The 26,748-nt window shown below is 40.8% G+C and overlaps 1 protein-coding gene across 1 annotated transcript in view; it reads right to left on the bottom strand.

The window, feature by feature from the left end:
* The window catches only part of LOC140476793 (uncharacterized), a 567,118-nt gene that overhangs the window by 328,959 nt on the left and 211,411 nt on the right, over positions 1-26,748 (bottom strand). Inside the window, exon 28 of the mRNA XM_072569588.1 lies at positions 284-503. Coding sequence (XP_072425689.1) covers positions 284-503 — 220 coding nt within the window. The remainder of the gene's footprint in view (positions 1-283; positions 504-26,748) is intronic.

Below are 26,748 nucleotides of genomic sequence, written 5' to 3'. Positions count from 1 at the left end.
AGATTCATAATGACAAGGGCATCGATGGTACTGAAGAGTGGTGAATTTTGTTCCAACAGCGTGGTGAAAGGGATTCATGCCTACCTACCAGGCCCATTGCCCATAGGAGGGAACATTTTTTCTTTATTTCTTCATTCTTCTGCCTTTATATTCTATGTTTTGGTCCATTTTTCTATGTTTTAAGATGGCGCCCATGACAGCAACACTTTTCACTGTATTTTGTAACAAAATATGCATGACAATAAATCAAATCAAATCAAATGTAACAAACAGAGACACTCACCTGGAAGGTGCTTTTCTCCTGGTTTGGCAATAGGAAGTTCCCTCCATACATCTCCATCATCCTGATTGTCATCTAGCCAACGGTTTACAGGAAGACAGATAACCCGTCCTGTATTAAACTCCTTCAGCTTTACTTCTTCTAGAAACCAGCCAGGTTTATTTGAACTATTGTCATGCCCTATGCGAATTTTATATATCTCTCCGAGATCAACTAAAGTAATCTGAACAAACAAAAAAAAGTTGTGCCTCAAAAAGGATTCAGTTCTATATATTTAAGGCAGTATCTGACACTACTTATAATGATATTTGAAGTAAGAAAATGCTACTAGAAGAATATCTTTCATAAAGTGGATTCATAAATTATGTGTTAGAGCTACCCATGACTGAACGGCACAAAATGGCAAATGGAATGCAGCAAAACCTGGCTGACTGTAGTTAGAGTGTGGGGGAAAATATTTGCTTAATGGAGTCTCACCAAGTAGCACAAAAGCAGCTCTGTAACCTGTAATTGGTTACATAGATAAGAACATTTCACACTAATTAATTGTTCCTTTTGAATTATTTACTCAATCTGTTACAATATTAAGAGTAGGTTTTAGTTAAACTCCTTCAGCTAATCATAGATATAGATTCTGAACTCGTTTTAGATCTACGTCTATACAAAAGAATCACCAAAAGCATTGGAGAAAAGAATTCAAACCAGTTTCAGGCACCACTTATCATTACAAGGATGGTAGAGATTATTGGAAACACAACTTGTTAGCTAAAGAATTCTAACATTTGGTGTAACCACATAACTTTGTTGGTACTGATCAAAAATCAATATTCTTTTATATTGTCTGTAATGAAAAATTTAAAAGTTCCTGATCTAATTAATTGGCAGTTCTGGCAAATGTTACTTGAATTCAATATCCATTGTCATAAGCCCCAAGGAGAAAGATAAGAAAGTTTATAAAAACATTATGATCATGGGTGGACCCCACCAACCTGTCCATCTCTTTATTGTTCAGTGGTCTTAATTGAAAATACATTGAAATTGACTGTGTAGGATGCTGTTTGAGACAGCCAATTACAGAGGAACATCTCAGCACCGCTGACTAATAGCATCAACTGTGTGTGTGTGTGTGTGTGTGTGTGTGTGGGGGGGGGGGGGGGGGGAGGGTCGGGGGTTGAGTGTCTTTTTTGCTGTATACTGTAACTGTGCTGTAAATTAGACAAATAAAGGTCACCTGAATCAACCACCAGATCCAGATTCCCATTGAACAATATGAGAGCTAACACTATGGTAAAAGATGTTGAGTTTGAAAGCACAGGCTCAACGTTTGATAAAATGTAAGTGTGGAGCAGTTTTCAAAATTGTTGCTCCTAAACCATGCAAGTAGTAATGTGTTTCTACACTCAAACAAGGACCATACTTTTTTTAAAAAATTGGACACATAAAAAAGGTTGGTAGGATTGAGCAGAGTAAACATGGCTGATGATGTAACCAGCACGAAATATAAGGGAATCTAATTTATGTGGTGCAGTCTCAGATTAAGAAATAGGTAATTTAGGACTGAGATGAGGGGCATTCCTTCACTCGAATGTTGGTGAATCTTTGGAATTCTCCACCAGTTAGGGTTGTCGACACTCGGTCACTAAGTATTTTCAAGAAAGAAACTGACAGATTTCGAGATATTAATGATGCCAAGGAACATCGGACAGTGCAGGAGAATGGCTTTGAGGTGGGAGGTCAATCATGCTCTTGCTGAATGGCTCAGGGAGTGAATGGCTTATTCCTGCTCACTTTGAGGCAATTGGTGAAAAGTGCTAAATAAGTTTTTTTGTTAATGAAATATCCTTTTCATTAGAATTTTCAGTATCATTATTGCACTTATTGGAGGCAATCTTGTAAAGGAAACAATCAAAACATGTTGCAGATGTAGTATAACTGCACTTGGTAGATCATTTTGTGGTACCTTCAACTAATGACAATCCCCAATGTACAGTTACAACAATCCAAAAGACAGATATACTATTCTAAGTCAAGCCAGGAACAAACTAAGCTGAAAGTACAATGCATCTTTTTCATGTTTTACATATTGATGTGAATATCAGTGTGGTTTTATTTGCAAGTCATTGAAAAAAAACAGCATTCTCCTATATCTTCTGGTGACAGGCATTGAACAAAATCGATTGAAAATAACTTGACCAATCTTCTGGATCGCACTATAACTTTGGAAGTGGCTATGCCCATCTCAAATAAGCATGCTGTTTTGGAAAATGTACGGGGTGACGGACTGTCAGGGGAATGTAGCACTGACAGCCAGGTTTCTGGTACGGAGATGAGCTTTAATGTACCGAGGGGTACATCGGATTCCAAGTGATCGATTGTGATAGGGGACTGCCTAGTTAGAGGCACTGATAGACAATTCTGTGGCTGACAGCAAGAATGGTATATTGTCTCCCTGGAACTATTCTCAAAGGAGACTGGGACCAGCAGGAGGCCATTCTACACATTGGAACTAGTAACATAGGAAGTGAAAAAGATGAGATTCTGTGAAGAGAATTTAGGAAGTTAAGCAGGAATTTAAAAAGGAGGTCCTTGAAGGTAGCAAAATCTAGAATACTCCCGGTGCTATGAGGGTAAGAACAGGAGGATAGAGCAGATGAATGCATGGCTGAGGCGCTGGTGCAGGGGAGAAAGATTCACATTGTTAGCTCATTGGAATGTCTCCTGGGGTAGAAGTGAACTATATAAGATGACAAATTCAAAAATCACATAACACCTGGTTATAGTCCAACTGGCTTATTTGGAAGCACTAGCTTTCAGAGCGCTGCTCCTTCATCAGGTGGTTGAGGAATATATGATCGTAAGACACCAAATTTATAGCAAACGTTTACAATGTGATGCAACTGAGATAATATATAGAAAAAGACCTGGATTGTTTATTAAGTCTCTCATCTTTTAGAATGGCAATGTTGGTTTCAGTTCTTTCATATGGAAATCACAGAATTTTTTCAAGTTACATTCTCAAGTGAACTTTAACAATACGCACCATGTCAGCTCAGATAATGCATTGAAGGAATAAGATTAAAGTCTGTCTGTGTCCCAATGTTCAGATTGATTGTATTTCTAAAAATCAGATTTATAGAATCTTGCGTGGATTCATGCAGTTTTTGAGCAAAATAAAATGTAATTTTGCTAGTACAAATTCACCCCACAAACTTATATGTGTGTGTGTATACAAGTGGGTGTGAGTGTCTCTGAGAGACTGTGTGTGAGTGTATAAGAGGTATGAGTGAGAGGGTGCATTTGTGGGTATGAGTGTGTGGGGTGTGTATGTGTAAATGAATGAGAGAGAGTTTGTGTATGAGAGAGGGTCTGTGTGGGTGTATGGGTCTGTGTGAGTGTGTGTGTATGCAGACGCATGTATCAGAGAGTGTGTAATACAGTGGGGTCACCTCTCATGTGACATGAATCCAAGGTCCCGTTAAGTCCATCCCCATGGGTACTGAACTTGATTATCAGCCTCTGCTCAGTAACTTTGCGTTGTTGCCTGTCCTGAAGTCCACCTTGGAGAATGGTCACCCGAAGGTCTGAAGCTGAATGTCCCGGATCACTGAAGTGTTCCCTGACTGGGAGGGAATACTCCTGGCTGGTGATTGTTGTGCAGTGTCCAGTCATCCGTTGCTGTAGCCTCTGCTCGGTCTCACCAATGTACCATGCCACAGGGAATCCTTGCCTGCACCTTATGATATAGACAATGTTGGCTGAGTCACATGTGTACCTGCCACGTACATGGTGGGTTATGTCCCCACATATGATGATGGTATCTGTGTTGATACTCTGACATGTCTTGCAACATCTACCGTGACAGGGTTGTATGGTGTTGTCCTGAAGACCAGACAGTTTGCTACGAACAATGATCTATTTGAGGTTTGACAGCTGTTTAAAGGCGGGAAGTGGAAGCATGGGGAAAGTCTTAGCAAGGTACTCATCCTCATTGATAATGCGTTGCAAGCTGCGAAGAACATGACGTAGTTTTTTGGCTCCTTGGAGGTACTGGACAATGAAGGGTACCCTGTCAGTACTCTGTCTGAGCTGACATGGTACTTATTGTTAAAGTTCGCTTGAGAATGTAACTTTAAAAAAGTTCTGAGATTTACATATGAAAGAACTGAAACCAACATGGTCATTCTAAAAGATGAGAGACTTAACAAACAATCCAGGTCTTTTTCGATATATCATCTCAGTTGCATCACACTGTAAACTTTTGCTAGAAATTCGGTGTCTTATGATCTTATACTCCACAACCACCTGATGAAGGAGCAGTGCTCCAAAAGCTAGTGTTTCATAATAAACCAGTTGGACTATAACCTGGTGCTGTGTGATTTTTAACTTTGTACACCCCATTCCAGCACCAGCACCTCCAAATCATATACAAGAGGACAGATTGCACCTGAATTGGAAGAGGACTAATATACCGGCAGGGAGATTTGTGAGAGCTGCTTGGGACGATTTAAACTAGTAAGGGGTGGAGGGATGGGTGGGACTCAGGACGTTAGTGAGGAAAGTGATCAGTCTGAGACTGGTACAGTTGGAATAAGAATAAGTTAAACAACCAGGGCAGGCAGGAACAAATTAGCGAATGAGGTAGGGCTGATAAATTAAACTGCATTTATTTTAATGCAAGACGCCCAATAGGTAAGGCAGATGAACCCAGGACATGGTTAGGAACACGGGACTGGGATATCATAGCAATTACAAAGATATGGCTCAGGGATGGGCAGAACTGGCAGCTTAATATTCCAGTGTATAGGTGCAAAAGAAAGGATTGGGGGGGGGGGGGGCAAGTGAGGAGGGTGAGTTGGTGCTTTTGATTAAAGATAACATTACAGCTGTACTTAGAGAGGATATTTCTGGAAATACATCCAGTGAAGTTATTTGGGTGGAATTGAGAAATAGAAAAGGATGATCACCTTATTGGGATTATAGTATCGACCTCCCAAGCAAGAAGAAAATTGAGAAACAAACTTGTAAGGAGATTTCAGTTATTTGAAAGAATAATAGGGTGGTTATGCTCGGGGATTTTAACTTGCCAAATATAGACTGGGATTGCCATAGTGCAAAGGGCTTGAATGGAGAGGAATTTGATAAGTGTGTAAAAGCAAGTTTTTTGATTCAGTATGTGGATGTCCCTACTCGAGAAGATGCAACACTTGACCTACTCTTGGGAAATAAGGCAGAGTAGGTGACTGAGGTGTCAGTAGGGGACCACTTTAGGGCCAGTGACCACAATTCCATTAGTTTTAAAATAGCAATGGAAGAGGTTAAACCAGATTTAAAAGTTAAAGTTCTAAATTGGAGGAAGGACAATTTTTGATGGTATTAGGCAAGAACTTTCAAAAGCTGATTGAGGGCAGATGTTGCAGGTAAAAGGAAAGCTGGAAAATAGGAAGCCTTCAAAACTTAGATAACAAGAGTCCAGAGGCAGTGTGTTCCTGTTAGGGTGAAGGGCAGGGTTGGTTGGTACAGGGAATGCTGGATGATTAGAGAAATTGAGGCTTTGGTCAAGAATAACAAGGAATCATACATCAGATATAGATGCGTCTGATATATCAGAAATCAAGTGATTCCCTAGAAGAGTATAAAAGCAGTATCAGCATACTTAACAGGGAAGTCAGGAGGGCAAAAATGAGACATGAGATAGCTTTGGCAAATAGGGTTAAGGGGAATCCAAAAGGATTCTGCAAATACATTGAGGACAACAGGGTAACTAAGGAGGGAATAGGGGGCCACTAAAAGATCAGCAAGAACAGAGCAGGACTTATACATTTAATGGTAAGGTCCTGGGGAGTGTTGCTGAGCAAAGAGACCTTGGTCATGATCCCTTAAAAGTAGTGTTGCAGGTAGATAGGATAGTGAAGGAGGGGTTTGGTATGCTTGCCTTTATTGGTCAGTACATTGAGTAAAGAAGTTAGGAGGTTGTGTTGTGGCTATACAGGACATTGATTAGGCCACTTTTGGAACATTGTGTGCAATTCTGTTCTCTCCGCTGTAGGAAAGATGTTGTGAAGCTTTAAAGGATTAGGAAAAGATTTACAAGATATTGCGAGGGTTGGAGGGTTTGAGCCATAGGGAGATGCTGAATCGGGTGGGGCTATTTTCCCTGGAGCATTGGGAGGCTGAGAGAATACCATATAGATATTTATAAAATCATGATGGGTCAGGATAAGGTAAATAGACAAGGTCTTTTTCCAGGGGTAGACGAGTCCAAAACTAGAGGGCATAAGTTTAGGGTGAGAAGGGAAAGATTTAAAAGAGACCTAATGGGCAACTTTTTCCTGCAGAGGGTCATGTGTGTATGGAATGAGCTGCCAGAGGAAGCGGTAGAGGCTGGTAAGATTACAAAATTTAAAAGGCATCTCGATGGGAAGTCTTTGCTGAATTTTCAGTCTGACACAACGGTGGGCTTGGAAACAGGCAGATATGGAAATGCGCACTTGGAGATAGCGGTATCCCTGTTAGCATCTCTCTGGACCATTTTCCCAGATGGATGCTATTAACAAAGGCTATTACCAACTCGTAAGTGATCAGCTGCCTGGAGGCAGCCTCCAACAATAGATATAGGGATGCCATTACTCCGGATAAGTTTTGAAGTCCTAACAGCATACTAGGTTTGCAGATAGACACTTTCCCTTCCATTATTGTGGCTTGAGCACTGAGGTAAGTTGTAAAATAATACATGATTTAAAATTTGAAGTCTTAGAGTCATATAGTGCAGCAAAGGCACTTTAGCCCATTGAGTCTGCACTGACATAACTACAACTGAAGGGGAATTAATCCCAATTTCCTGCACTTGTCCCATATCATAGAACATAATATTTCAAATGCATTTCATTCCACATTACCACTATCCACTGACTGAAAAAGATTTTTTTCTCAAATCCCCTCTGGATCTCTTGCCCCTTACCCTAAAACTATGCCTCCTCATGATTGACCTTTCAACTAAGGGGAATAAGCTGTTCTCTATTCACTCTGTTCATACCCCTCATAACCTTATACATCTCAATCGTATCACCCCTCAGGCTTTGCTTCTCTAAAGAAACTAATCCAAGCCCATCTAGTCTTTCCTTATATCTCTATTTCTCCATCCCATGTAACCTCCTGGTGGATCTCTTCTATAACAACTCCAGTGCTTTCACATCCTTTGTGTAGTGAGTTGACCAGAATGGCACAAAAAACTCCAGTTGTGGTCTAACCAATAATCTGTATAACTCCAACATTACATCCTTGCTCCTAAACTCTATGCCACAACATGCCTTCTTAATAATCCTATTCACGTGCTCTGCTGACTTCAGGGATCTGGGAATAATTGACCCAAACAAAGCTGCCTTAATATAAAGACCCTTCATGTACCTGAACTCTTGGCTGCTGTTCGGTTTCAGCTCGAGGCACTTCAGCTTTGAGAGCCAACCCATCATTCATAATTAGACAGTGAGCCTACCTTTGGCCATTAGTTAGTTAATTCAAGCAAGTGGTCAGCTGCCTGGTGATTGTTGTGACCTTGGTGATTGTTTCTGAATGAATATGAGGCCAAGACCCCCATTTAACTCTACCGTTGGCGTCCTGGCCAAAACTAAAATTCTTGCCCCTATTCTCATGCCTTACTGATATACTCAGCTATAAACAAAGACTACTAGATGAATAGAATAAATCATTGCATCATTGCAATTTCTAATATTCAGCAGCATGTCACAATATTGTGTTATGAAGATTTGGGTGTACTGTATTTTTAAGAGAGTTAAAAGCTAGCAAAAACTACCTGACAGCACCAAGTGTTCTGAAAAAATAATGTAACATTTATGGGGTAGCACTGCGGCTCAGTGGTTAGCACTGCTGCCTCACAGCACCCAGGAACTGGGGTCGATTCGAGCCTAGGGCAACTGTGTGGAGTTTGCAGATTCTCTCCGTATCTGCGTGGATTTCCTCTGGGTACTCCGGTTTCCTCACACAATCCAAAGATGTGCGGGTTAAGTGAATTGGCCATGCCCATAGCGGAGGTTATTAGTCAGGAGTAACTATAGGGTAGGGGAATGGATCTGGGTGGGTTACTCTTCGGAGGGTCAGTGTGGACTTGTTGGGCCGAAGGGCCTATATCCACACTGTAGGGATTCTGATTCTGATTTGGTTGAACAACTTGATTAGCTGGTTGCTTGGGGACAAAAAAAATTCAAATCCAACCAGTAAGTTTAAACTATACCCCTAAATATCCACCTACAATGAAGTTTGAATCGAGTATATTGACACAATCTGATGCTTTGGAGATATAAGACTGGAGAAAGTTGAACAGTTAAGAGGAGAACTACCAAGCTACCAGCATGTAAAGACTGCCTGAAAAATAGCTCTCTTAAAAGATACCTTTATTGATCAGTAGCCTGTGAAGCAGAATCCTCAAGAAGAAGAAAAGAAGACAGGAATACAGAGGAGAACCGAAATGTGCCTAGTTTTGAGATAAGACGTTTTATTTTGTAAATCTTATCTGAGAGTTTTATCAGCCTATTTTGGGGAAGGGAAGGTGAAAGGTAGGTTAGAGGAAGGAGTTGTAAATACTGTTAGTTAATTATTCTCTGTTATACTTTAATAAATAAAGCTGTTACTTTTAATTTAACTAGTTCTTGGCCTATCGAATTTTCACAGACTGCTGCATGGGATAAATCTTGTTTTTGTTGCTGGGTTAAAATAAGCAGGAGGGTTTACCCCATGTCATAACAATTGTGATATCTTCCAGATAATAAACATAATAAAAAATATTATGTTAAATATTTTAAGAAATATTTTGAATGGGAGAAATACTCTGAATTAGCTATCTCTAACTGAAGCCTTGCTTGATGAGAAGGAAGCTAGAAAATTAAATACAATGGCCAACATACTGATTTGTAACATCTACCAGTTCCAGTTGTTAAAATTAATAATGAGTCAAGAAAACCAGAGCATAACCTAACCTTGCTACAATTATGCACCTCTTTCTTGAGGCACTTCTTTGTCTTGTCAATGCACAGAAACTAAAACTGAAAAAAGAGCTCTTTTTATTGAGATTTTCCAACTTACTAAGAATCAATCGACACACAGAACACTCTTAGCGAGTTTTGAGAAGATTTGTAGCTCATGTTGTGGTTCTGGATGTAGGTTTGCTCGCTGAGCTGAAAACGAATCTTCCAGCTCAGAGAGCAAGCCTCCATCCAGAACAGAAAACTCTGCTCAGATTTTGACAGCTGTGTTGGTCTCCACCACAGCAGCTTAGGCAATCCATAATATTTGAAATGAAAGAACCCACAACATTTTAAAATTGAGTCAATTCACCCTACCTGTGGATCCTTCAAAGATATTTCAGAACCATGTATGGCCCAAAGGGGCACAGCAAGCATTACTCAAATCCACTCATTAATTGTTGAGATATATATGGACAAACAAAGAAAAAGGGCAGAAACATTACCTCTACCCACTTTCAGTGGCATGTATAGTAGGCTGGAAAATACTGCACCATCAGCACAAGTTTTTATGTTTACATTTTAAAGGTCAACACATTTCAAGCTTTATGCAAAAGTGCCATTTTCTGAATTATTTCTGCATTAAGGGTTCACTCACTTTGGGTCTGCAGCAGTTCAAATAACCCAGTTTATTTTTAGCAAGAGGAATCTTGTACTTAAGGAAAAAAACTGCTCATCGCTCCAGCAGTAGGGTGACGAGATTTAAAATGAGGGCACCAAAACAAAATTGCATCATGTGCACAATCAAAAAAGCTCTTTACTTCTGCACATTGTCGTTAAGTGTATGGATGACGATGACAATGCACATTAATTTCAGCAATACTGCTCAAAGGTCCTGACTGCAGTGGCATAAGTGGTTAATCACACTCAAAGCTACACTCACTACCCACTCCAATTTGATCAGAAAGTAGGCCATCTCCTTGAACTATGGAAACAGTAGATGTAAGCATGATGCTGTCGGGGAGAATTACAAAACTTTGAATGGTGATGGCACAGTAGGATGGTATGTGATTTCAAGGGGAATGTCAAGGTGATTGAGTATCAATGACATTCCTGCTCTGTTTCTTATGTGGGTTAAACATTCAGGGAACAGAGGAACACAGGAGGTCATTCAGCCTCCCAAGCTTACACAGTTATTCAATATGGTAATGGCTCATCAACCACTTCAGTGACTTTTTCATACAATGTCATATCCAAGACTAATGTTCCAGGGACATAGGATCAAATCCCACCATGGTAGATGGCTAATTTTGACTGCAATAAAAATATGAAATCAAAATCAAGCCTTTGAATGACATGGGCATTAATACAAAAGTTGAGGGAGATGTTTGACATTTTATGAATATACGAACAAGGAACAAGGAACAAGAATGGGCCACTTAGCATTTTGAGCCTGTTCTACTGTTCAATAAGATCATGGCTGATAGGATTTTAACCTCAACACTACAGCCCAGCATGCTCCTGATAATCTTTCATCTTTTTGGTAATCTTGAGGAAGAAATTAATCTCAACCCTCAGAGGAAAAAAATATTTCCTCATCTGTTTTAAATAGGTGAAAGTGAGGACTGCAGATGCTGGAGATTAGAGTCAAGATTAGAGTGGTGCTGGAAATCACAGCAGGTCAGGCAGCATCTGAGGATCCTGATGAAGAGCTCCTGCCTGTAACGTCGATTTTGCTGCCCCTTGGATACTCTAATCTTGACTGTTTTAAATAGGTGCCCACTTTAAAACTATGTCCCCTTGTTCTAGTTTTTCCCTCAAGAGGAAATATCCACCAAACAAGTCCCTCAGGATCTTATATGTTTCAATTAAAGCACTGCTGCTTCTTCTAAATTCCAAAGGATACAGGCCTAGCCTGTCTTGCCTTTACTCATATGCTCATTCCAGGTATTAGTCTATTAAATCTCGAAACTAACACCAAAGCATTCCAGATGCAGTCTCACCAATGTCCTGTATAACTGAATCAGAAGGTCCCTACTCTTACATTTAATTCCTTTTGCAATAAAATATACCTTTCCTGATTATTTTCTGTACCTGCATACTAACATTTTGGGATTCAGGTACTAGGACATCCACTTTTTTTGGAGATAACTTGCATCCTTCTCAATGAAGACAGATACAAAGTAATATTTTAACCTCATTGCTATTTATCTGTTCTACATCATAAATTCTTTTGACTTTGCCCATAATGGCCAACATTTGAATTAGTCAAACGTTTCCTTTTTATGTACCTATAGATGCCTTTCTTGGCCATTTTTATGTTTTTTGCTAATTTGCATTTATTCCATTCCCCCTTTCTTTAATCAGCTTCTTGGCCTCCTTTGAAATATTGTAAAATCCGCTCAATCATCAAATTTATTAGTCTTTCTGACAAGTATGTAGACCTTTTCATTAACCTTATTCAAACCTAACTTCTGTGTTAGCCATGCTTGAATGTCATGATGGCAGAAATTTGCTGGAATACATGTGTTTTATACAAAGCAAATAGAACAACGACAAAATCCCAATGATTGAAAGGGTGGATATCAAATCCAATGACAAAGGTGTGCAGATGCAGACATTTTACATTGCATGATTTATTTGGAGTATTGTTACAGTTGTACTCAACTGTTATGGACTGGGTATGTGATCATATACCTGGTTGAGATTTGCACATGAATTTGGGACTTTGAACAGTCAGGTGAACCATTGGTCTCAGAGTATTTACCATTCTTCTCTCACAGTCATGGTGTAAAATCACTGGTCTAATTAAGGTGCTGGTCAATAGTGAACCAATAAATACTGATGGTGGATTCACTGTAGGAAAAAAAAGCCACAACTCTGGCATTATGGAAGAAGGAAAGACATTGATATATAATTGAAAGACCGTAAGGCACAGGACACTGACCTGAAGAGCTCTTTAAGTGATAACTTGATTATATGAGTGTTGGCTTAGAATGAGGATGATTTTTCAGGTGCGAGGTATAACTTGAGCTGTCATCCATATTCATACCTGGGAGAGTAATAGTGAGGGGCAGGTGATGTAACATATATCAGCTGTTAATAGATTTTTTAAAAGTTTCCATCAAAACAAAGAAAAAAGGAGCAGGTATATGCCATTTGGACTTTAAAGCTCGCACTATCTTTGTATGCAATTGATCAGGTACTCTGATCCCACGTTTTCCCCCATACCCTTTGATTCCTTTAGCCTTAAGAAGTAGGACCCCTCAAGGACCAAAGTGGACATGTATGTGTAGAACCACAGGAGATGAACGAGGTCTTCAATGAATACTTCTGCTCTATGTTTACTGTGAAGAAAGACATGAAGACTTGGGATCTTGGGGAACTTACTGGTCACATCTTGGGGACAGTCCATATCGCAGTAGGGGAGGTGTTGGATGTATTAGAACGTATGAAGGTGGATAGATCTGCTGGTCCTGACCAGATATATCCAAGAACTCTGCAAGAGGCTAGAGAAGAAATTATGGAGGCCCTGCTTGATATTTTTGCATCATCGTTAGACAAGGGTGAGGTCCTGGAGGACTGGAAGTCAGCAAATGCTGTACCCTTATTCAAGAAGGGCTGCAAAGAAAAACCTGGGAACTATAGAACAGTAAGCCTAACATCTGTGGTAGTTAAGTTACTTGAGAAGATTCTGAGGGATAAAATATACATGCATTTGAAAAGATATGGTTTGACTAGGAATAGTCAGCACGGCATTGTGTGTGGGAGATCATGCCTCACAAAGAGTTCTTTGATGAAGTGACCAGTAAGGTTGACAAGAGCCGGGCGATAGACATAGCCTATATGAATTTCAGTAAGCCCTTTAATAAAGCTCCAAATGGTAGGCTGCTCCAGAAGGTTAGATCACATGGAGTACAGGGGGAGCTGGATAATTGGGTACACAACTGGCTTGATGGTAGGAAGTAGAAGGTCATAGTGGAAGGGACAAAGTGGGATCAGAGTACTGATCAATTGCATACACGGTAGTGCAAGCTTGAAAGTCCAAATGGCCTACACCCGCTCCTTTTCTCTTTGTTTCAATGGAATATTTTTTAAAATCTATTAACAGCTGATATATGTTACATCACCTGCCCCTCACTATGACTAGTGGTGTGACTCAGGGGTCAGTGCTGTGCCAATTACTGTTTGTTATCTATGTCAATGATTTGTAGGAGAATGTACAAGACGTGATTAGTAAGTTTGGTATAAAATAGACAGTATCATGGACAGTGAGGAAGGTTATCAGAAATTGCAGCATGATCTTGATTAGCTAGGGAAGCGGACCGAGAAATGGCAAATGGAGTTTAATATAGAAAAGGGTGAGGTCTTGCATTTTGGAAAGTCAAAACAAGGTAGGAGTTTCATGGTGAATGGTAGGAGTCCTTAAGGAGTGTAGTGGAACCGAGGGACCTTGGAGTTCAGGTAAACAGTTCTCTGAAAGTGGAGTTACAGGTAGACAGGGCAGTGAAGAATGTTTTTGGCACATTGGCCTTCATCAGTCAGTACATTGAATATAGATGCTGGGAAGTTATGTTGTACAAGACATTGGTGAGGCTGCACCTGGAGTATTATGTTCAGTTTTGGTCACCTTGCTGTAGGAAAGATGTTATTGAACTGGAAAGAATGCAGAAGAAATTTACAATGATGTACCAGGACTCAACCGTCTGAGTTAAAGGCAGAGGTTGGACAAGCTTTTTCTTTAGCGCATAGGAGAATGGGGAATTAGGGGGTGGGGGTCATCTTACAGAAGTGTATAAGATCATGAGAAGCATAGGTAGAGTGAATGCATTCAGTTTTTTTGCCAGGGTTGGAGAATCGAGGACTAGAGGGCATCAGCTAAACATTAGAGGGGAAAGAATAAAAGGGAACCTGAGGGGCAACTTTTTTATACAGAGGGTGATACACATATGGAGTGAGCTGCCAGCAGAAGTGGTTGAAGAGGGTACATTAACAATATTTAAAAGGCATTTGGACAAATACATGAATAGGAAAGTATTAGAAAATAATGGGCCAAGTGCAGGGAAATGGGGTTAGCGTGGATGGACATTTTGGTCAGCATGAACCAGTTTGGGCAAAAGGTCCTGTCACCGTCCTGTGATTCTATGATTCTATGATTCTAATAATATTGTGAATTGGAACCAGGGCCAAGTGGATCTCATTAATTATGAGATCCTTGATTGGGGTTAAGCTGAACTAATGAGGGAGTCCTGTCTGGTAGGTATAAATGGGAGATTGAAACAGACTCCTCAATCTGGAGACTGACTCAGAAAAAAAAATTAAAAATAAACTGGAGATGCAGAAAGTCTCCTGAGTCTAGGAACTGACTTGAAGCTGGTTGGTCGGAGCCAGTGTACAGTGCACATTCAAATAAAGGGGGTCTTCGTGATGGGATAACTTCCTTTGTGCAATTATTTCAGGTAAACAATACAGAGAAGGCAAAAATAAAAAGTTTTGAGTAATGGATTGGAAATTCAGCTCAAATAGGGAAAGCCATTTTTAAAAACAAAACTATGTTGGAAAAATCACTAGCAGCTGGTCAATGAATAGTTTGAACACACAAAAAAAAAGATGAACAGGAGATTCAGAAGGTCTCTCTAGTATAGGGACTGGCTTTGAGCTGGCTGGTCAAAGCAAATGTACTGTGCACACATAAATAAAGGATGACTTGGTGACAGGATACTGACTCCTGTGCAGTTAATTCAGTGGCAACGAGAGAAAACAATATGTGCCTGAGGAGAATTCACTCACAACAGTTGCCTTTGAGTTGGGGTAAACATTTCTGACATCATGCCTTGTCTTTGGAAGCTTGACTCAATTCATTCTGCTGAAGACTGGGCAGGTATGTGGAAAGTATGTGATTTTTTCTGAGCTAATGACATTGGGCAGATGCAAAGCAACAAGTAATCCTTTAGACTGCTTACGGACTTGCAGCATTTTCGGTTAATAGGAGCTATACTTTCCCTGAGGCACCAGATATGAAAGCCTTTCAAGAGTTAACAGATTTAGTTAAGGAATATTATGAACCCAAACTTCTCTAATTCTGGGACACTACTGGTTTTATTCAGCTGCTTGAGAACCAGAGGAATTCGTACCTCGATTTTTGATGATTAGATTAGATTAGATTAGATTAGATTACTTACAGTGTGGAAACAGGCCCTTCGGCCCAACAAGTCCACACCACCCCGCCGAAGCGTAACCCACCCATACCCATACCCCTACATCTACATCTACCCCTTACCTAGGACTACGGGCAATTTAGCATGGCCAATTCACCTGGCCTGCACATCTTTGGAGTGTGGGAGGAAACCGGAGCACCCGGAGGAAACCCACGCAGACACAGGGAGAACGTGCAAACTCCACACAGTCAGTCGCCTGAGGTGGGAATTGAACCCGGGTCTCTGGCGCTGTGAGGCAGCAGTGATCTTAAGTCATGTGATTTTGGGTTAACCCTGAATGAGATTTTGAAAGACCATTTTGCATGTGGAATTAATGAGGTAATCATGCAAAACTGCCAATTAGATAAAGCCCAACTGGACTTCAAACAGGTACTGCAACTGTCTTTGTCATTAGAAAATATGGCAAGTGGAGTGTTGCAGCTACAGGGCATCCCAGAGGAAGTGGACACCCTCACCTCTCTAATTGAGTTTGGGGAACACCACTTGAGTATAGGGAATTGCACAGCTTCACGCAGAACATATCCTGAGCAGAGAGACCCTAAACCAGTCCACAGCAAAACCCCACAACAAAGCCGAGTCTCAGCCAAGTGGCTAAGAGCTTCTTCAGGATCTAGACTGGCAAGCCATTTTAGTTGCTGCTTGTTTGTGGACTTGACACAGCAAAGGACTCCTACAAGATCTGACTTGAGTAAGAAAATTCATAGGCCAGTGTCCAGGAGAATGCACATGCTGGAAAGTCCACCTTAATGTGAGTTGGAGCAGTTAAATTGATTGGCAACATCCAAATCAGAACCAATTAAAATAAATGTCTGGTTGCTATGTCAGTTAAAGCAGTCATAGCCCATTGGAGGAATGCCCAACAGTGTTGAAAACAGGTCAATGACCTTCTCCACTTTTTCAACCAAAGTGACACCATCTTCTTTCTGATATGCACACCCACTACCTCTGCTACTTTACTCACTTTCCACCAAGGCTCATTCTCCATCACTCTTAATATTGCCAACAACCTCTTCCCCAATGACTTTCACCCACTCCAGCCTTCAACACCACTAAGGCTGCATGTCCTCGATGCTGCCTACTCACATGCGGACATCTTCCCAGATGTACCAAAAATAACAGCTTTGCCACCCATTTTCATTTCCCACAATACAGGCCTCCCTCTTATTCTTGAAGAAAATCAGCTTGCAATAGGCAGAAAAATTTAAGATCGGTGGTGAAATGTCCCACATTCAGCTCCTCAACCCTCAAGGTGGGGGAGAGCCAGACTCTAACTGCTCTGAGCAAGTTCTCGATGGTTATAAGAGGCTGTTCTTCACTAACGTGCCAGAATCCCGTGTGCAAAGAATATCCTCCTAGACTTGACTCAGGCCTGCTGATAGCTATGTCAAGCTTCCTGTGCGAAATGGTAAACCTAGACAATAATACTATACACCTGATATCTCTGGCTGAGGGGCAAAGTGAAAGAATGCAAATCAAGGTTAATGCTATGAGCATTGAGGTGGACTCAAAGTGAGGGAACACTACGACAGCAAGCAAAGAACATAGAAATACAGCCTGATTTAGACTGTGAACTAAGTGTGTGACCTTCAGTGCACAGTGTCCTTGCTGCAGCATTATAATGAGAATTATCACAGTGGCCCAACATGTAACATTAAAGTTCAGAATCATCCTGTAAATGGATTGAAGATGTGCAATATGAATTTTTGGAGGCTGGCTCATTTCAGGTGCTAATGTCAATGTAGTGTGCTTATGACCAATGCTGAGGGAATGTGCCTGAGATGTCGCTACATTGTTTTCAACATGGATGTTGTTAAGAGAAAGCAGTGAGGTGAATTCATCAGACAGCTGCTTTAATTTCTTCCTTGAGTTTCCCTACTAACTTGTTTTGCAAGTTTGGTGAAATGGGAGATTGATTACTAATACTGCGTGTTGTGCCATTATTAAGGCACTTAATAAGCAACAATCCCCATTAACTGGCATCTCATCACTGTCTAGTGAGGATCTTACCATACTCACCTGTGAGCAGCAAAGTGGCTTAGTGGTTAGCACTGTTGCCTCACAGCACCAAGGGCCCAGGTTCAATTCTACCCTTGAGTGATTTTCTGTGTGGAATTTGCACATTCTCCCTGTGTCTATGTGGGTTTCCTACCATAGTCCAAAAATGTGCAGGATTGGCTATGGTAAATTGTCCATTGCGTCCAGGGATGTGTACGCTAGGTGAGATAGCCACGGAAATGCAGGATGATAGGGTAGGGGGAGTTGGTTTGTGTGGGATGCTTTTCAGAGGGTTGATGTGGACTCAAGAGCTAAATGGCCTGCTTCCACACTGTAGGGATTCTATTCAATTCTAAAAGCATAAAAAATGGAGCAAGATGAGCCCTTTGCACTTGATGCAGCCACACATCTCATTCTAATGCAGACACCTGTGACATTTTGCTCATTGTAGTTGAATGTTTTTTTTCAGAAAAGACTATTAGAGCTGGAAATGTTTTCTATTCCCGAAATCATATATTCTGAGCAGCTTTAAGGATAGAAAGACCAGCATTTTGTCTATTTGTGTACATCAGAATTCTCCTATCAATACAGATAAATGAACCTCAAACTCTACTTTGGTGTAATTAGATAGGGCAAAGTGACAATATTAAAAATTTCCATACTATTGCCCTAAATACAATTTCAAATAAATTCTACCAACATTGAGATATGCCAGTGAGACAATTCAGTCTGTGCCATAAAGCAGAGAAGACCAAACATAATTAATCAGGCCATCTTTATGGAAAGATGAGAAACTTTGCTGAATGTCAATTTTGGTATATTGTGCTTTAGAATTTCTCTGAAGACATTTCATTTATAGAAAGTACCCGAGAAGTACTTGCATTCTGAGGGAACATCATGTCATATGCCACTAAACAGAATACAGTCCCCTTATGTGTATTGCGGTCTCCAATATTTAAAAGCATTTACCAACTTCATCTCCAACTTTTTGTGCTTTTATTTTAATATGTTATATATTTCAAAAAATAGAAATAGCTTATTTTATATTTTAAAGGCATCAAGGGGTATAGGAGGAAAGTAGAAATATGACATTGAGATAAAGGATCAGCCACGATCATATTGAATGGTGGAGCAAGCTCAAAACGCTGAATAGCCTATTTCTGCTCCTACTTCCTATGTTTCTATGTTAACAATCTCTTGTGCAGAACCTTATCATTGACATTCCTTTCTCCATCAAGTTAATTATTTCCTCAAAAAGTATTTTATCTATTGTAGAATTGTCTAAGTATACTACACTGTTTTCTCCCTTAGCATTTATTTTACTTCTTTTAAATAAAAACAGTTTTTTTCCATTGAAAGATTTTCAGATTTTCTTGGAGCAATGACATTTAGTCCTCATCCTATACAATAGCAACAACGACACACAACTATACCAATTGCTTAAATAAATCCTGATTAGCCATATAAAGTTCAGAATATTAGTCAAATCTCATCCCTAAGTTCTAAATGAACACAGTGGTCATCCTCTGAGTCACCTGCCAATATAGAGTAACTGAAGACATGTTGCTGATTTCCAAAACTGTATCCATCAGTCTCGAAGTTCCATGATCACTGTGTACTCCATACTTCTATTTTAGCCCCACTGTGAACCTTGTGCTTTGTTACAAAGTCGCTACATATATTTTTGCCTGGCTGGCACACCAGGGTCATAGAGTCATAGAGATGTACAGCATGGAAACAGACCCTTCGGCCAACCTGTCCATGCCAACCAGATATCCAAACCCTATCTAGTCCCATCTGGCAGCACCCGGCCCATGTCCCTCCAAACTCTTCCTATTCATATACCCATCCAAATGCCTCTTCAATGTTGCAATTGTACCAGCCTCCACCACATCCTCTGGCAGCTCATTCCACACATGTACCATCCTCTGCGTGAAAAAGTTGCCCCTTAGGTCCCTTTTATATCTTTCCCCTCTTACCCTAAACCCATGCCCTCTAGTTCTGGACTCTCTGACCCCAGGGAAAAGACTTTGTCTATTTATGCTATCTATGTCCCTCATAATTTTGTAAACCTCTATAAGGTCACCCCTCAGCTCTGACGCTCCAGGGAAAACAGCCCCAACTTGTTCAACCTCTCCATATAGCTCAAATCCTCCAACCCTGGCGACATCCTTGTAAATCTTTCCTGAACCCTTTCAAGTTTCACACCATCTTTCCGATAGGAAGGAAATCAGAATTGCACACAATATTCCAATAGTGGCCTAACCAATGTCCTGTACAGCCGCAACATGGCCTCCCAACTCCTGTAATCAATACTCTGACCAATAAAGGAAAGCATACCAAATGCCTTCTTCACTATCCTATCTACCTGCAACTCCACTTTCAAGGAGCTATGAACCTACATTCCAAGGTCTCTTTGTTCAGCAACACTCCCTAGGACCTTACTATTAAGTGTATAAGTCCTGCTAAGATTTGCTTTCCCAAAATGCAGCACTTCGCATTTATTTGAATTAAACCCCATCTGCCACTTCTCAGTCCATTGGCCCATCTGGTCCAGAACCTGTTGTAATCGGAAATAACCCTTTCGCTGTCCACTACACCTCCAATTTTGGTGTCATCTGCAAACTTACTAACTGTACCTCTTATGCTCACATACGTAAATGTCAAAACGTAGAGGACCCAGCACTGATCCTGTGGCACTCCACTGGTCACAGGCATCCAGCCTGAAAAGCAACCCTCCACCACCACCCTCTGTCTTCTACCTTTGAGCCAGTTCTGTATCCAAATGGCTAGTTCTCCCTGTATTCCATGAAACCTAACCTTGCTAATCAATCTCCCATGGGGAACCGTGTCGAACGCCTTACTGAAGTCCATATAGATCACATTTACTGCTCTGCCCTCATCAATCTTCTTTGTTACTTCTTCAAAAAACTCAATCAAGTTTGTGAGACATGATTTCCCACGCACAAAGCCATGTTGACTATCCCTAATCAGTCCTTGCCTTTCCAAATACATGTACATCCTGTCCCTCAGGATTCCCTCCAACAACTTGCCCACCACTGAGGTCAGGCTCACTGGTCTATAGTTCCCTGGCTTGTCTTTACCGCCCTTCTTAAATAGTGGCACCTCCAGTCTTCCGGCACCTCACCTGTGACTATCGATGATACAAATATCTCAGCAAGAGGCCCAGCAATCACTTCTCTAGCTTTTCACAAAGTTCTCGGGTACACCTAATCAGGTCCTGGGGATTTATCCACCTTTAACCATTTCAAGACATCCAGCACTTCCTCCTCTGTAATCTGGACATTTTGCAAGATGTCACCATCTATTTCCCTATAGTCTATATCTGGGACGGATTAAACAAAGAAATTAGCTGTCTTCCCATTTTTTTCACTAAGTTTGACTGCAATTCATATTTGCAACATTAAACTCTCAGACAGCACAAGTCACAAACTACTGCCACCTAGATATTATCTTTATTACAAGGATTAAACACTATCAATGACACTTCATTACAAGTGCCAAAATGGCCTCCACATATCTCCGTGTTTTGGTTGCAGACACGGAATTGTCAAATCAACTAAAATTCCAAACAATATGTGATTAATCTCTATGGGGTCTTAATTATAATACAATCCTACCTCAGTTAAACAGTGAATGCAATAGTGAGATAGTTAGCACCACAGAAACATGCGCAAAGGTCATTAAACATGTAATGTCAATGAAAAACAGGCCAAAGTTCCATAACGTGTTGCATATTGATTGGCAATTGAGAGTGACACACCAGGTACCAGGGAGGAATTTTAACTTAAAAATAGACCACAGAAAATCTGTAGATGTAGCATATCTCTTGGTTTTTATTTCTCTATTTTTAACATGTGTATCTGTTTATGAGTTTCCTGACCAGTTAGGCTGAATGGGCATGATGATGACCTGCACAAACAATTGGAATTTGAGTATTTCAAGATTTCAGATAGTTGATGGAGTTAGAGTCAGATAGCCACAGAGTTGTACAGCACAGAAACAGACTCTTCGGTCCAACCAGTCCACGCCGACCATAACTCCCAAACTAAACTAGTCCCATTTGCCTGTGCTTTACCCATATCCCTCCAAACACTTCTCATTCAAGTACTTATCCAAATGTCTTTTAAACATTGTAACTGTACTCGCATCTACCATTTCTTCTTAAAGTTCATTTCAAACATGAACAATTCTCTCTGGAAAAAAGTTGTCCCTCATGCCTTTTTTATGTCTTTCCCCTTTCACCTTAAAAATATGCCCCCTAGTTTTTAAATTTTTTAACCTTTGGAAAAGATTTTATAAACTTCTATCAGGTTATCTCTCAAATTCTTACACTCCAGTGAAAAAAGTCCCAGCCTATCCAGCCTTTATTTATAACTCAACCTTTCATTCCGGGCAACATCCTGGTAAATCTTTCTGAGCACTCTCCATCTTAATTATAACCTTCCTATAACAGTGCGACCAGAACTGGACACAATACTCCAGAATATCCTATACAACCTCAACATGATGTTTCAACTCCTATACTCAAAGGTCTGAGCAATGAAGGCAAGTCTGCGAACCGCCTTCTTAAACAGCCTGTTTACATGTGACGCAAATTTCAAAGAATTATGAACCCGAACCCCTAAGTCTAGATTGTCTTCCATCTGCCACTTCTTTGCCCAATCTCCTAGCCTGTCCAGGTCCTTCTTCAGCCTCCCTGCTTTCTCAACACTACCAGCCCCTCCATTATTTTTGTGACATTCACGAAGTTAGCAACAATGCCCTCAATTTCATAGTCCAGACAATTAATGTATGTAGATATGAATAGTTGTGGTCCCAACATGGACCCCAGTAGAACTCCACTAGTCACCGGCATTCCATTAATCACCCTTTATCAAAAGTCTCTGCCTTCTGCCATTCAGTCAATTCTCTATCCATGCCACTGCATTGATCCTAACACCACACACTCTTATCTTATATAGCAGCCTCCTGTGTGGCACCTTGTCAAAGGCCTTCAGGAAATCCAAATAGGTCATGGTCACTGGCTCTCCTTTGTCTAACTTGTTACCTCCTCAAAGAATTTTAACAGACTTGCCAGATTTGACTTCCCTTTGACAAAGTTATGATGACTCAGTGAATTTGAGCAGGCACTTCTAAGTACTCACAATCTCATCCTTAATAATGGATTCTAAAATCTTACCAGTGACTGAGGTCAGGCTAACAAGCCTATAGTTTCCTGGCTTCTGCCTCCGTTCCTTCTTAAACAGGGGTGTCACATTAGCCATTTTCATGTTCTCTGGAACTCTCTTTGACTCCAGTGAGACTGAAAGATCACCACCAATGTTTCTACATTCTCCTCAGCTATCTCTTTTAAACTTTTCGGGTGTCATCCATCTGTTCTGGGTGATTTATCCATCTTTAGGTCTTTCATGTCTCTAAGCACCTTGTCCAGAGTGATGACCACTACACTCACCTCTGCTCCCTGACTCTCTTGAAGTTCTGGTACCCTGATGTATTTCTTTATGAAAATTGATGAAAAGTACCAATTCAGTTCCTCTGTCCTTTCTTTGTTCCCCATTTCTAATTTGCTAACCTAAGTTTCCAGGTCCAGTGTTCACTCTTGTGTCGCTCTTATCTTTTATTTATCTTTGAACTTATGCAATATCCTTTTATATTACTAGCTAGCCTACTCTCATATTTCATCTTCTCCTCCCTTGTTGCTTTTTTTTAAGTTATCCTCTGCTATATTTAATAGAGTTCCCACTAATCTTCACCACATTTTATGCTTTGTCTTCTGCTTTTATGCTGTTCCTGACTTCCTGATATGGTTGCCTCATCCTCCCAGAACATGTTTCTTCTTCCTTGGGATAAATTTCTGCGAATTGCCTACTCTCAAATTACCCCCAGAAATTCCAGCCACTGCTGCTCCACCTTCTTCTCTGCTAGGCTCTCCCTACAACCAATCTGACCAGCTCTTCCCTTGTGTCTTTGGCAACGAACTGTATTCAATGGTAATACCATCGCATCTGATTCCAGTTCCTCCCTCACAAACTGCAGGGTGAATTCTATCACATTATGGCCAATGTGCCCTTGAGATTCCTTCACCTTAAGACCGCTAATCCATTCTGCCTCATAACACATCGTCAAATCCAGAATTGCCTGCTCCCTAGTGGGCTCTACTACAAATTGATCCAAAAACCCAATCTCATAGTAGTCCTCTGGATTACTATATGCCCTTGCTATCTCCTAATTTATTTACTACTCCACATCTTAACTACTGCTCGGAGAACAATACACAACCTCCATCAGGATCTATTTTTCTTTGCAGTTTCTCAACTCTACCCACACAAATTCTACACCTTCCCACCCTATATCACTTTTTGCTATAGATTTAATTTCATTTCACACTATCAAGGCAACCTTGCCCCACTCAGCCCCCCCATCATCGTGTTCTTTCGATAGGACTCAAATTCTAGAATATTTATTTCCCAGCCCTGATCCCCTTGCAGCCATGCTCTGTGATACAACATCATAAGATTTACTAATTCTACTATATAATTGAGGGATTATGTTTACTACGGAACGTATGTATAAGCTGCAGTTAACAGCAGATAAAAAGAGAAGATTTGATTAAGATGTTTATAATCATGAAGTGTTTAAATAAAGAAAGAAAATTTTACAGATATTGTCTCGGACTCATCTTTATCCCTTTGGATATTTCATTTTCAAGTTTTCTTATTTTTGGAGTGGTATTGTTTTGCTACGCATTAAAAAGTACATTTTTATGTGTGAAAATGTTTTTTTAAACAGAGCATGAACATAAAGCACAGTACAGGCCCTTCAGCCCTCGATGTTGTGCCAGCCTTTTATCCTACTCTAAGATCAGACTAACCCACATACCCTTCATTGTACTATCTTCCATGTGCCTATCCAAGAACTACTCAAATGTCCCTAATGTATCTGACTCAACCACCACTGCTGGTAGTGTATTCCACGCACCCACCATTCTGTGTGAAGAATCTACCTCTGATATTTCCCTAGGCCTTCCTCCAATCACCTTAAAGTTATGTCTCCTTGTGAGAGACATTTCCACCATTGGAAAACTTAGCTGGCTCTCCACTCTATCTATGCCTCTCAACATCTTGTACACCTCTATCAAGTCACCTCTATCTTTCTTCACTCCAATGGGAAAAGCCCTAGCTCTCTCAATCTTTCTTCATAAGACGTGCCCTCCAGTCCAGGTAGCGTCCTGGTAAATCTCCTCAGTGCCCTTTCTAAAGCTTCCATATCTTTCTTATCATGAGGCAACAAGAACTGAACACATTATTCCAAATGTGGTCAAACCAGGGCTCTATAGAGCTGCAGCATAACCTTGCGGCTCTTAAATTGAATCCCCCTGCTCATGAAAGCCAACACACCATGTGCCTTCTTAACAACCCCATCAACTACGGCGGCAATGTTGACGTGGACGTGAACAATCTATGGACGTGAACTCCAAGATCACTCTGTTCCTCCACATTGAGAAGAATCCTGCCTTTAACCCTGTATTCTGTATTCAAATTTGACTTTCCAAAGTGAATCACTTCACACTTTTCCAGATTGAAATCCTTCTGCGACTTATCAGCCCCGTTCTGCATCTTGTCAATGTCATGTTGCAGTTGAGAGTATGGTGCTGGAAAAGCATAGCAGGTCGGGCAGCATCTGAGGAGCAGGTGAATCAGTGTTTCGGGCACAAGCCCTTCATCCAGAATGAGGCTCCTGATGAAATGTCGATTCTCCTGCTCCTCGGATGCTGCCTGACCTGCTGTGCTTTTCTAGCACCACATTCTTGACTTTGATCTCCAGCATCTGTAGTTCTCACTTTCTCCTAATGTCCCATTGCAATCTACAACAGCCCTCCACACTATCAATAACTCCATCAACCTTCATGCTATCAGTAAACGTACTAACCCATCCTTCCACTTCCTCATCCAAGTCATTTATAAAAGCCATAAAGAGCAGAGGTCCCAGAACCAATCCCTGTGGAAAACCAAGCTCCTGGTTGAATACTTTCGATCTACCACCACCCTCTGTTTTCTGTGGGCCAGCCAATTCTATATCCAGACAGCAAGATTTTCCTGTATCCTATGCCTCCTTACTTTCTGAATGAGCCTACCCAGCGAACCTTATCAAATGCATGTGCACCACATCCACTGTTGTACTTTCATCAATGTGTTTTGTCACATCCTCAAAGAATTCGTTAAGGTTTGTGAGGCATTACTTGTCCCTCACAAAGCCATGATGACTATTTCTAATCAAATTGTGGTTTTCCAAGTAATCATAAATCCTGTCTCTCAGAAACATCTCCAATACTTGCCCATCACAGACGTAAGACTGACTGGTCTGTAATTTCTAGGATTATCCCTATTCCCTTTCTTGAACAAGGGAATAACATTTGCCACCCTCCAATCATCTGGCACTACTCTAGTGGACAGTGAGGATGCAAAGATCATCGTCAAAGGCTCAACAATCTCTTCCCTCACTTCCTGTAGTAACCTAGGGTTTATCACATTTGGCCCAGGGGATTTATCTATCCTTATGTTTTTAAAGATTTTTAGCACATCTTCCTTCTTAACATCAACTTGTTTGAGCATCCAGTCTGTTTCACACTGTCCTCATAAACATCAAGGTCCCTCCCACTAGTGAATACTGAAGCAAAGTATTCATTAAGGTCCCTCCCCTACCTCCTCTGATTCCAGGTGCAAGTTCCCTCAACCACCCATGAACAGCCCTACCCTCACTCTGGCCATCTATCTGTTCTTCACATAAGTGTAAAATGCCTTGGGGTTTTCCTTAATCCTATCTGCGAAAGCCTTTTCATGCTCTCTTCTGGCTCTACCAAGTCAATTCTTCAGTTCCTCCCTGGTTACTGTGTAACCCTCTTGAACCCTGTCTGTTCCTTGCCTCCTCAACATTAAGCAAGCTTCCTTCTTCCTCTTGACTAGACGTTCCACATCTGTTGTCACCCAAGGTTCTTTCAACCTACCATCCCTTCCTTGCTTCAGTGTATCAAACCTGTCCAGCAGTATGAGCAAGCGCTTCTTAAACATGTTTCTGTTGTGCATTTTCCTGAGAACATCTGTTTCCAAATTAAGCACCCTAGTTCCCAACTAATAGCATTGTAATTTCCCCTCCCCCCAATTAAATATTTTCCCTACTGTCTTTTCCGATCCCTCTCCATGACTGTAGTAAAGGTCAGGGAGTTGTGATCACTATCAACGAAATGCTCTCCCACCAA

The sequence above is a fragment of the Chiloscyllium punctatum genome, chromosome 5 (genome assembly GCF_047496795.1).
Source record: "Chiloscyllium punctatum isolate Juve2018m chromosome 5, sChiPun1.3, whole genome shotgun sequence".
Lineage (NCBI taxonomy): Eukaryota > Metazoa > Chordata > Chondrichthyes > Orectolobiformes > Hemiscylliidae > Chiloscyllium > Chiloscyllium punctatum.
Note: the sequence above shows the minus strand (reverse complement) of the source record. Positions and strands in the feature narration are given on the sequence as shown.